The 13044-nt window shown below is 39.7% G+C and overlaps 1 protein-coding gene across 5 annotated transcripts in view; it reads left to right on the top strand.

Moving 5' to 3' along the window:
* Window positions 1-13044, top strand: part of LOC121290015 (metal transporter CNNM1) — an 86200-nt gene that overhangs the window by 59271 nt on the left and 13885 nt on the right. For 3 of the 5 annotated variants that reach the window (XM_041210145.1, XM_041210144.1, XM_041210143.1), the window contains 2 exons: window positions 3503-3666; window positions 6965-7130. In XM_041210145.1, coding sequence (XP_041066079.1) covers window positions 3503-3666; window positions 6965-7130 — 330 coding nt within the window. Of the gene's footprint in view, window positions 1-3502; window positions 3667-6964; window positions 7584-13044 lie in introns of all 5 variants that reach the window. The other 2 variants (XR_005945694.1, XR_005945695.1) reach the window with 2 other exon arrangements.

Genomic DNA, 13044 nt, shown 5'->3' with positions numbered 1-13044 from the left:
GGTTGGTGAGGATGAGGTCAAGTATGTTGGTTCCCTCACCGCCTGCCGTTGACCTGGCCTAGCAGCTATGTCCTTTAGTACTCGGCCAGTAATGGTGCTACCGAGCCACTCTTGGTGATGGACGTTGAAGTCCCCCACCCAGAGTACATTCTGTGCCCTTGCCACCCTCAGTGCTTCCTCCAAGTGGTGCTCAACATGGAGGAGCACTGATTCATCAGCTGAGGGAGAGTGGTGCATGGTAATCGGCAAGTGGTTTCCTTGCTCATGTTTGACCTGATGCCATGAGCCTTCATGGGGTCCGGAGTCGATGTTGAGGATTTCCAGAGCAACTCCCATCTGACTTTATACCACTGTGATATCACCTCTGCCGGTGGGTGTCTGGAACATTATCTGTAAGATATGATTCTGTGAGAATGATAATGTCAGGCTGTTGCTTGACTAGTCTGTGAAACAGCTCTCCCAATTTTGGCACTACTCCCCAGGACTTGGCTCATGTTTGACCTTTGTAAAGTCGACTGGGCTGAGTTTGCCGTTGTCGTTTCCAGTGCCTAGGTCGGTGCCTTTTCATTCCTTTTTTGAGACTTTGTAGTGGTTTGATGCTGGGCCATTTCATCATTAAAGAGCCAACTACATTGCTGTGGGTTGGAGCCACATGAGGTAAGGACAGCAGATTCCCTTCCCTAAAGGACGTTAGTGAACCATATGGGTTTTTTACAATAATCGACAATGGTTTCACGGTCATCATTAGACTTTCAATTCCAGATTTTTATTGATTTCAAATTCCACTATCTGCCCTGGTGGGATTTGGACCCAGGGCATTACCCTGGTTCTCTGGATTACAAGTCCAGTGACAATACCATTACACCATCTCCTCAGTTGCCTGTATATTTAAATAACGATTACAGAACATTTGGAGAACTACCACCATTGGCCACCCAAACAAATTATTTCTAATAGAAATGAGATTCTAATAGCAGGAAGTGATGCTTGAGAGGTAGTTAGCAATTATTAGTGTGTGTATCTGTAGTTGTGTCGTTTAGGTGAATGGTACTGGTACAGGACTACATAGCATTTATCTACTATTTATAGTCTAAGCCAGCATCAAGTACAGCTTGAAACATAATGTAGAGTAAATCACTCCTAGACTACCCTGAACAATGCACCTTTAGTGCCAATCATAGAATAGCAACAGTGGTAATGGCTTGCCTTTATTTAGTGCCTTTAATGTAGGAAAATATCCCAGGGCACATCACAAAGACATGAGGAAAGATTAACTTAAACCAAAAGAGATTAGTAGGTGTGACCAAAAAGTGGATTCCAATGTTTAGCTTTTAATTGAACTTTTAAAGGAGGAGAGGGAAGTGGAGAGGCTCAGGAGTTTAGGCAAACCGTGCCATAGGGGAAGAAAAGTGGGGTGCATAAAAGGCCAGAGTCCGATTTGACTTGTTGGGAGGGTGTTGGTTACAGACTGGTGTCTCTTAAAGAAGTCTTCGTAGCCTTCAGTAGGTTAACAGCAACTCCTAATTAATTACTTGTAACTATGTACCTAGATACAGTAAAGGTTACAGGCAAGGAGTAACCTCCATGTCTAGGTCTTCACACGTCTCTGCTCAACACCATACTGAACCTAGGTCTGGGTCATATGCCTTCTTGCATCACTGTGTGGGTGGTACTATACTCAGTCCCACTATGTATTTGCCAGACCCTTATGTTACATAACTAGCGTGTTGGAACCTTTCTGATATCTGCAGCAGCCAACATTGTACTCTTTTGAATTAGATTTTGTCCACAAGCTGGCACAGCATTCATACACAAGGGTGCTTCAGCACCATTGGAGGGAAATGACTGCATTCCATGGATGTGAACATTGATGCCAGAAAGAAAAGGACTAAGTTCAAACCTGTTGAGCCATTTCAGCCTTACACTGACTAGTTTCACAATTGTGACGATTTCATAACATTTTGTATTAGCATTGGTAGCCAACTTGGATTACTTTTCATGTGGTTTATAAAGAAGCAAAGGCATAGTACTGGGAACATTATATGGCAGATTTACTGAATGAATGCTTTGAAAGCCAAGAGAAAATGGAGTGCAGTAAAGGCAGAATCTTTGGGCCTTAATGCATTGATCTTAGCTTTTTCCAATTGCGCTTTGATGGTAGAAATTTAACATTTGCTAATGACCAGTTGGAAATTTAGGGAATGATTTTCCTATGGGCTTTACACTTGGGTGCTAGCTAGATGTGTGATGTGATCCAAGTCTGAATCTCTGGATTTGCAAGCCTGACTCCTTTCACAGCTTGGTGCCAGTAGGCAGCAAGAATGCCTGGTGTTACTGCAGAACTGAGAAGCCTGCAGCAGCAATGACACTATGATCGAAGCCTTCAGGCTGTCTAAAATTAGTAGCTGGAAGGCCCCCCTATATAGGCCTGATGCCCTGGACAGAAGTTGTTTGGTTTTTGCTGGGTTCTGCTTTCGCTTTTCAGATATTTTTTCTTTATTCTTTCATGGGATGTGGGCAACGCTTAAGGTCAGCGTTTGTTGCCAAGCCCTAATCGCACTTGAACTGAGTGCCTTGCTAGGCCATTTCAGAGGGCAGTTAAGCGTCAATCACATTGCTGGGGTCACATGTAGACCAGAACGGATAAGGATGGCAGATTTCCTCCCCTAAAGGGCAACAGTGAACCAGGTGGGTTTTTACCACAATCAATAGTTGTCATGGTCACCATTACTGATACTAGCGTTCTGTTCCAGATTTATTGATTGAATTTAAATTCCACCAGCTGCCGTAGTGGGACTTGAACCCATGTCCCCAGAGCATATTAGCCAGGGCCTCTGGATTGCTATTCTGGTGACATTATCACTACACCTCCCATCTCCCCCTGATTCTCTAATTGAAAAGTCGCTGGGCACCCTGCTGACCAGCTGTGAGGGAAATGAGGTGGAAGGGTCAGAGACTTTACCATTCACCTCATCTAAGTTACTACCCCAGTTTGGAATTATTGTGGTTCTGACATTTTGAGTTACAGCACTGTTTCCTGTATTTTGAGTCTGGGGAATGTGTTGGCCAGGCAGAGATCACGGGAAAATTTGACCTTTAAAAGGTTCTGGTCAAGAGAAATTATAAATGTTACTGGCCTATAGGTGGTGCTGTTAGCAGCACTAGCAAACTTTCATAATGAGATTTCAGCTACTTGAAAAAAAGATGATAACTAGTTACAGTCTGCTTAGACTTTTTTATTGTTGAAATAGAGCTTGTGATGGCAACCATATCGTAGCAGTCTTGGAACCATTTCTGAAGTGTAATGATCGTTGTAGCACTTCAGATCAGCAGCTGTTCCTGCTGATAGCAAGATTTGTTGAAGTCATTTAGATACTTTGTTTTCACAGAACCTTGGCAATCTCTTGAAACATTTTTGTGACTAGCTCTTATATATAAAATTATTTGCAAGATAACAACTAGAGGGTGTCATTTTATTTGTCTTCAATTTTTATGTTCCCAGACACCAGATCACCATCTCACAACAATGGAATACAATGGACAGATCCAGCAAATCGATCAGAACGGATTGAATTTGGGGGTGGCACCCATCAACAAAACTTTAGTAATTATAGCTATGTTCCAGACTACTCTGTACGGCTACTAAGTGATATCCAGTTTGTGAAGGTAAAAACTTGCTTCTGTGTTACAACCCTCTAAGTATGTTGTTTCAGCTGTTTCACTGTGTGGATGCAGAGTAACAGAACTGTGCATTGCCATAACTGTGTTAGCCATAGCAACCCTCTGGCCGCTGCTTTCCCATTAATGGAATAATTAACATGAGGCAAGCTGCAAATGTAAATCATAATGTACCCATCAGATTCTTTAGCACTCAGGCTTTTTACAGAAAAGTTTTGGTATTTCCTCAGTAACAAAAACAGAAAAAGCTGAAAAAAGATACACCAGGCCAGTCTACACCTAAGGATGGAACTTCATTATGTGTAAATGGTAGTGTCAGCACTACTGTCTGACTGTGTGACCCTAAATCAGCTACCAATCTGTGCACTACTACAAATAGCCTTAACTGTGGACATTTTAGCCACCTGGGATTTCTCAAACAGTTTGCATGTATTTTAACATGGGATCTTAAAGGGAGATTGAGGTATAAGTCAATGAAAATGATTAATAATGTGGAAAGGGCTACCAATTTAGTGTCACTTGTCTTGCGTTACTGCCTAGGCAAACTTATATCCCATTATTTTTTGTGAAACTGTTGAGTCATTTTTTCATTCAAAAACCATGGAATTAAGTAAATTTAAAATCCCATCATTGCATCATTTGTGTGTGAAATTAGTGTTACAGGCACACACGTTACTCCTGTCTCACCTCTAGTTTGAGTTTTGCCAAATACTTCTTCACCAAGCCAGTCCAGACCAGTGTTGTCCAGTATTATCGCAATGCACCACATGTGGCAACTTGGCAGACATGTACCAAATTGATGCTGTTCATATTTAGAGTCACACAGTACTGAGTCTGTTAAAGTTGCAGCAGGGGCTATGGGCGTCACTTGCTAGACTGGTATTTGTCATCCGACCCTAATTGAGTAAGGCAGAGTCAACCATGTTGCTATTAGTCAAGGGTCACTTATTGATCAGACTGCATCTTTTGTCTAGTGACATTGGGGATGCTGACTGAAGAACTTGGTTTAGCTGGTAGCAGTTTTCGCAAAACCATTGAGGTGAGAGATGGACTGCACTGCATGGCTGCCAATGAGAGTTGAAATGTGCAATTTTGACAAGCTGGGGCAGTGTAGCAGCAAGCAAAGTATTCAGGCTTCTTCTCAATCAATGGCTTGAAATGAGCGATTGAAAAGAATCGGGTGTTATTGGTGTAAAAGGAGAGATTACAGGAGGTTAGCCATGAGCCAATCTACTAAATGTCTGGATGCTGTGCCTGGAAATGGCAGAGCATAAGCAATGCGAGAATTAGAGCAATAATACGTAGAGCTTTGTCGATTCTTTTCACTCCCTGAATCTCCTGATATATGTATAACATATGATATACATATCTGATAAAATAAAGACAGTTTACCCTTAAAGCAGTTTGTTTCTTTGGAATAAACTGAATCATGCTGTCAGAAACAGAACACATCAGTTAACAGATTGTCACCACCTTTGAGGGTGTATACAGCAGGCTTACTTTGTGGAACAGTTGGATTGTAAAACGCTTTTGAAGTTGTTCTATGGCTCTGGCAATGAGTGTATCGGCCTTATTGCTGATGGTTAAAAACCTCAAAGCTGTTGTCAGAAGATTATGCAATTGTTTAATTAATTTTGCATATATTTTGTATGATGTGATGAATGTAGGGACCTGATTGCCCCAAGTTTGGCAATCATCGAAGTCCCTTGGACAACACTGGTCTGGCATACTGTTATTGTTCTGCTATTAAGGTTAAAACACAATGCTGCAACTCACCTGACCTGATCTGGGATTAACTCAGCAGATCTGACAGCACCTGTGGAGAGAAAGACTCAGTTAACGTTTCGAGTCCATATGACTCTTCTCCTGAGTCATACGGACTCAAAACGTTAACTCTGTCTTTCTCTCCACAGATGCAGTAAGATCTGCTGAGTTTTTCCAGCATTTTTTGTTTTTGTTTCAGATTTCCAGCATCCGCAGTATTTTGCCTTTATGCCCTGATCTAGGATTGTTTGGTGTTTTTGAGGAAGGTCAGCTTTCAGCCAAAAACTCAATGGCTTGCTTTAGAATGATGATTAATGAATCAGTGGAAAATGAGAAAGATAGTTATGTCTGGGACATAAAGGGTCCAGTAATCCTGATGGTTGGCTGCTAACATCTTCTACAATGTGCATGTATATAGACTTCAGATGAGGGCAAGATTGTCTGGTTCAGCTCTGACGTTCCTTGCCCAATCTACATACAATGTTAAGTATTTTTGTCTACCGGGCTCACACTTGTAGATTAGCCATTGGATGAGTTTCGGGAGGCTGGCTATGTATGTGTTGGTCTGTACCCCAACATAAGTCAATACTTTGCGACAGGAGATGATCAAGTGAAATAAATCTGGGACAGGGAGTAGTTTACCCTCGTTCAGATTTTTAAGACAAAAATAAATGATATTTAACTCATTAGTGTGAACATTGTTCAGTTTTTTATATCTGCCTTCGGCATACTTCTCAGTGAACCTGCCTCTGCCAGGTGTGTTATAATGTCCTTCCAAGTGAATCAACAATTTACATATACTTTTAATTTGGTCTACTGTATTTGCTGCTTACAATGTGGTCTCCTCTGCACTGAGGAGACCAAACACAGACTGGATGATTGCTTTGCGGAACACCAGTCCGTAAGCAAGACCCTGACCTTCTGGTCGCTTGCCCTTTTCAATTCACCACCTTGCTCTCGTGCTCACGTTTCTGTCCTCAGCCTGCTACGATGTTCCAGTGAAACCCAACGCAAGCTGCAGGAACAGTACCTCATCTTCCGATAAGGCACTTTACAGCCTTCTGGACTCAACATTGAGTCCAACAACTTCAGACCATGAACTCTCTCCTCCTTTTTGAATTTTTTTACCCCCAAGTGCCAGTCTGTATATTATTCTCATGTTTTTGCTTTCAGACAGTGCTGACTTTTATTCTGTTATTAACACCTACTCTGGATCAATTCTTTGTGTCATTACCAATCCCTTTGCCTAGTGTTCCATGACACTTCTGCCATTTAATCTCTCCCGTCCTCTAACCTATCCCTTCTCTCTTGTTCCACCCGCCACTCCAACACCCTTTTTCAACAGCATAATACCCATCACCACCTTATCAGTTGTGAAGGAGAGTCATATTGGACTCGGGACATTAACTCTGTTTCTCTCCCCACAGATGTTGCCAGATCTGTTGAGTTGCTCCAGCATTTGTCTTTATTTCACATCTCCAGCATTTTAGTGTTATAAAGTTGCATGTTTTTTTTTGCTCAGATCACGAGGATGCAGTATGCAAATGCAGTAGCAGCAACCCAAATGGAGAATTCCCCCCAGACCCCTGAACCTGATATGGCGATAACAGAATCAACAAGTAAAGACCCAACCACTAGCATGTCCACCGAAACCACTAACTTGTTCAATGGGAAGAACCGTGTGATTCGTAAGTCTCCTTGATGAGAATTCAGTATAGTTTACTTGGATGCCCTGAGTCCTTAAAAGTGCATCTAGCTTGGATGTGTCAGTGCATTAACAGACTTCAGTGCCAAGCGTTCTGGCCTGTTTTAATTTATAAAGGAAAAGTGGAGATTTAAGATCAGCTAAACACTCTGCATTAACTGAAGCAAGCTTGTTTATTTGCACCTGAATTTATGGCTGCTGTTGCTACGATATTTGATATGAACCTTTAAACTTCATATCCATGACCATGCAACCTTGGTTGTTTACCCTCCTTATTGTCCACTGTACCTTAAACCCTGCACTGACTCTTCTTGTGTATGTTTACAATGTCTACGGCCTCACATGAAGCATTAAAGGCTGGTGAACAGTATTTGACTGTGAAGAATGCTGATTGCAAAAAAACCCTTGGAATGCTGCATTACAATTCACTAGAAAGGTTGTGTATTTTTTTTATTTATGTCATTAGTTTATGTTTTGCCATTTCTAACTTTATCTAACTGCATGTTTTTTTTAAACTATTTCTGCACATTGTGTTTATAGCCATTACTAACATGGTAATAAACAGTGGCCGAGAGTTTTCTGTTGTAGAATGGGAAGGCACCAACAGCTAGCTTAATCTGCTTAAGATTCCCCTCCCTCCACTGCAGCATAAAACATACGGGACTGTTCATTATAACTATTAGTGGACAGATAGTGATTCCATTTTAACTATGTTGCCAACTTTTGGAAGTTGAGCTGTTTCTAAAGATGTACTCTATTCACCAATGGATTATTCTTTAATCTGTTCACTAAAATTTATTGTCTTGTGATAAGCTATGTGATTGAGTGACACTGTGTTACGGGAATTCTACAATTATTTCATACTTTTGTTTTGCACAACTGATGAGGTTGCCACACTTCAGGTGGTTGCAGTAAAGACTTCAAAAGTTTTTTTTTTAAATACCTATTGAATGGTTAGTTATTACTTCAGTTGTGTCATTTGTTGAGAATTGCCACTGGATATTTTTCTATTACTTGAATCTATAATGTTTGTGCACTTTTATTAGTGTTATTGACATGATGTCCCAGACTAATGTTGAGGATGGCATTTCATTCTTTCAGATGAGCATAAATGAAGTCAGATTAAATAAAATTAAAGAAATTCAATGGCCCTATTTACATGAAGTCAGTAATAATGATTTTCTTAGTTAATTAGTTTGAAATTAGTTGACAAAACTGGATAAATGAACTGATTTTCAGCTTACATTTTGTTTAAGCTTTTTTGGAATAAATTACAGCAATAAATTACAAATTGAACCTGGAATTTCCCAATAAGTGCTGCATACACAATGGATAATTCTGTTGATCGACTGATAACTGTGTTAAACGAAATAGATTTATTTTAGAAAGTAGTTTTCAACGCCATGTAAGCACCAGCTGCTGTTTTTGACAAATGAGTTGTATTGCTTAGTTTATCAACTACTTTTCAGAATTAAGTATATTGACTTATTCTTTGATCTTAATAGTGATTTAGTTAGTAACTGCAATCTCCTATTGTGTCACAATGATGAGAGCTATTAAAAAATCAAGTTTATCTCAACTAATAATTTACCTCCGTAATGCTGCATGCTGTAATATGACATAATTACCTCAGTGAACATATCCTGATATTACACAAGCATTATGTAATGGAAATTATGTCATTTTAGGGAAGCGTATCCCCTTTACTTGAAGTGCATTGTCATTTAAAACAATGAACCGTTTCCCTATTCTAATTCTTTTAATATTCCATTCCAACTTTGAAATATTTCTTATGAATTATGATTGATTTCTATGTTGGTATTGTTATCTTTGCCTAAATTTTCTTGACTTTGAGTTTTGATACATTTTTAGGAGAAGCAGCTTGTATTTAGTAACAAGCCAGTATTTTTGGCTGAATTTAACAACGCCACTATTCCCAGCCAAAATGAAAGTGATTAGGTAATTCTCCTGTCAATTGCGCCTGGAGATTGTAAGGATTGTAAGTGACTGGGTTTGATTTTACGCACATGGGCTCTGTTTGCTTCAGTTTGTGGAGACTTTTTATTAAATAGACTCTCATTGCTGGAAAATAATTGTTTGGCTGTAAATCTTGAGGTCTTTAAGTCCTGCCCATGGCCAACTCATTGGCTGCACCAATGGTGTATCTAGACATTCTGAACATTATTACCTTTCCATTTCTTATACATTTCCCTATTGCATAACTAGGTGAGAGGACCATATGATCTGCACTCTTCCCCACTCATTACAGTGCATTGGTTGATTGTACATGTTTGTGCGAAATTGCCTCCCCTCTACTTGGTGTGTCAACATGATGGCTCAATTGAGAATAGGCATGTTAAAGAAAATGAGGGAATTAACCATCCCTAGAGTAAACTCTAGAACACCTGTAGAGTCAATATTTTAAGCCACCTAAACTACTCTGTGATATGATTGTAAGTCTGGTAATACTGTTGAAAACTCACAATGCAAAAGCAAGGTCCTCCAAGCCATTAATTATATGCGAGGTTAAAGGACAAACAACCTGCTTTTTAACTTAAGTTTCAGTTCTGATGCAAGGTCATTGACCTGAAATGTGAATTCGTTATCTCCCCACAGATGCAGCCTAACCTGCTTAGTGTTTCCCAGCAACTTCTCTTTTTATTTCCAATTTCCAGCTTTTGAAGTATTTTGCCTTTACTCTTTAAATTGATTCATTTTAAATGCATGCATGAGAACTAACAATAGGGATATCTATCTTTAAAGATAGCTATTTTTGATTAAATATATACTTCAGGACTAGTTTTAAGCAAGGTGGCAGAAACTTATTTACTTTGAAAGCTTTGCTATCCAACCTACTTCTGGTGGGATATTGTGCTTAGGTTGAAACGATGACAGCATGTTGGAACACTGTGGACTACTGGGCAATAGTCCATTTATGTTTTCCTGTTCAAGTTTCCAATCTGAGTCAATGTGATGACAAGAGGAGGTGTGACTTGAGAAGTGATAATTGGTGGAGAGTGGAGGGGTGAGTTGTCTGCGAGTTCGTTTCCAAACACCTGCCTGTCAGAAATAATCTGTGGCTCAAGAAAGTCTAAAGGGAAATTAAGCATTTTCAAAATGGGAGTGGGAATAAGAAAAAGGGAGAAAGGCCCAGAATTTGCTGGCAAAATAATGTTGAGTTTAATGCATATCCTGTTATTGAATGTGTAAATAGCCCAACAAATTATGGCAAGGAAGAAATACCCAAGAGTTGCAAATTACCTCAAATTGCTGGATGATTTCTGCTGCTCCCTAATGTAGCTGTTAGCCTTGCAAAAATGGCAGCCTCATCTTTCCCATGAGTTTCAAAAATTACTGCAGCTACACATCATTAATTACAATTAAATTTGCCTCCCAAATCGGGATGAGTAATTAACAATGTAAGGACCCTATAATAGTGAGATCTGCGTTCTTGCAATGCCAGTCAAACACTCTAGCCCAGAGAGAATAGTTGAAACTGTGGAATTTGATGTCAGAGATTTAAAAAATGTTTTTTTCTTTCATTTAATCTAACCTTTCCTTCCCTCTTTATTTTTCTTTCTGTGCCTGATTTTAGTCTAATTCACATTATTTCCTTCTCCATCATTCCTCGTTCCTTCTGAGTCCTTAAATCTCATTGGCTTAGAAGATAGACAATTGGTTGTGTTCATCAAGGTCCCAGATTGCATTATCATCTCTCACTTCCAGCCAATAAATGTCAATATCAATGCAATAATTTTTGGAGCTGAAGGGGAAATGCTGCTTGCTGTCCTGCTCCAGCAAATTCTGGGACAATAAGTGTTCAAAATTATGACGTGTTTTAGCAGAGTAACTAAGGAGAAACCGTTTCCATTGGCAAGTTGATCAGTAACCAGAGGACACCAATTTAAGAAAATTGGCAAAAGAATCAGAGGGGGGGGTTGATCTGGAATGTATTGCCTGAAAAAGTGATGGAAATGGATGCAGTAGTAACTTTCAAGAGGGAATTGGATATATATTTGAAAAACAAAAAGTTGCAGGGCTTTGGGGAAAGAGGGGGAGAGTGGGTAGAACTGGATTGCTCCTTCAAAGATAAAAACAAAAAGACTGCGGATGCTGGAAATCCAAAACAAAAACAGAATTACCTGGAAAAACTCAGCAGGTCTGGCAGCATCGGCGGAGAAGAAAAGAGTTGACGTTTCGAGTCCTCATGACCCTTCAACAGAACCATGAGGACTCGAAACGTCAACTCTTTTCTTCTCCGCCGATGCTGCCAGACCTGCTGAGTTTTTCCAGGTAATTCTGTTTTTGTTTTGCTCCTTCAAAGGGTCGGCAAAGATATGATGGGTCGATTGGCCATGAAAAGGTTTCACATGGGGTATTATAATAGGGATGGTGTACCTGCTGGCTTCAAATGAGCTGGTGAAGAAGCAAGGGAAGCAAATGAATACCAGAAATTTGGGGTTTGAATCAAAAGGTGAAAGGATGAACTACAAAGAAAGGCATTACAACTGAAAGGCGTTTTGAAAATGTAGGTCGTGGGAAAGAAAGGAAATATTAATGAACATTAGTGGAGGAACAGTGAAAGAGTAATATTTTTGGATGAGCAGTGAAACTTTCAAACCCCCAAATAAAGAGAATTACAAGACCAAGATTTACCAATCCTTGAATTCTACCCCTATTGATTCTGTTTGATGTGATCTTTAGTGGCCAGTGTCTGTGTAGTGGTGGCTACACATGGTGAAACTGTTGGCAGTCTAGTTAGGATATGCTTTTGCTTTCATTCATCAGAACTAATCTCGGTATGCACTGTTTTATCAATGTTTCCCATGTTCATGCTTATTACACTTTGAGAATAGTGTTACATAAAGTATGAATGGAAAGGGAGGTACCAGTGATGGAAGGAACATTCCACGGTGACATGAACTGGCAGTATATAAAAGCTGGCACTTTTTCTTTTAAAGAGTTAAGCTTTAAGCAATGCAGCTAGCACGATATTGTTCTAATGTTCACATTAAGTAAAAAGATTGGATGGGAGGCTGTGGTAATTCAGCACAGGCATCAAAGGACACATCTCAATTTAGGCAGAACTTGATGTTACTTAATATGACTTTGAAGTGCTGCAGCTTTTTCAAAATGATCTGAAGGCCTGAATACCACAAAATATTTTTTTATTTTGGAATGGGAAAATGTTTTTTTTGAGGGGGGGAGGTTCAGGGAAGGAGTGGGAGGAATATAAATTTCTCCAATGGCATTGCCTTTTTCTGCTCTAAATTAATTATAAGATGGCAAGCTTCATAAATGGTGACTTTCAAGAAGATTAAAGCAGATTGCGCCAAGGATTTGTTTTTCTAAAACATTTGCTTAATGTATATGCCGCAGGCCAACAAAAGAGACGTTTACTCATTAAAAGTGAAAAGTTGATGCTACAGTGTACTCCTGTTAATTTGAAGTTGAACTTCAAGATGAATTGCTGAATAATTCAAATTGGACATGCAGTTAAAAAAAAAATTGCCCTGGCACTATTAGAATTACCAGATAATTAAAAAAAACTTCTGACACAAATAAAAAAGGTACGTGGACAAACATCATTGAGGTTGTGAGCTCCTGTCTGCCAATATCAGTGACTGCGGGTGGGCAGATGATTCGTGCTGAACTGTTACATGGAAAAAATGCAGGGAGTCACTTTGACCAGGAGAATCTTCGTGCAAATGCCTAAGGGTGAGGTGGGCAATGTCTTGTGGTGCTTGCATCTATCTGCCTTTGTCCATATTAAACCAAACCACTATATAATATTTATCTGGAGAGATTTTCCCTCGCAGGCAAAACAATTTCTGATGACATTGAGATTTTCAAGCAGTAATTGGACTGGGAATAAAACAGTAGATTAACAGTATTTG

This window comes from Carcharodon carcharias, chromosome 17, assembly GCF_017639515.1.
Source record: "Carcharodon carcharias isolate sCarCar2 chromosome 17, sCarCar2.pri, whole genome shotgun sequence".
Taxonomy (NCBI): Eukaryota; Metazoa; Chordata; class Chondrichthyes; order Lamniformes; family Lamnidae; genus Carcharodon; species Carcharodon carcharias.
This window is presented reverse-complemented; position numbering and strand designations above follow the sequence as displayed.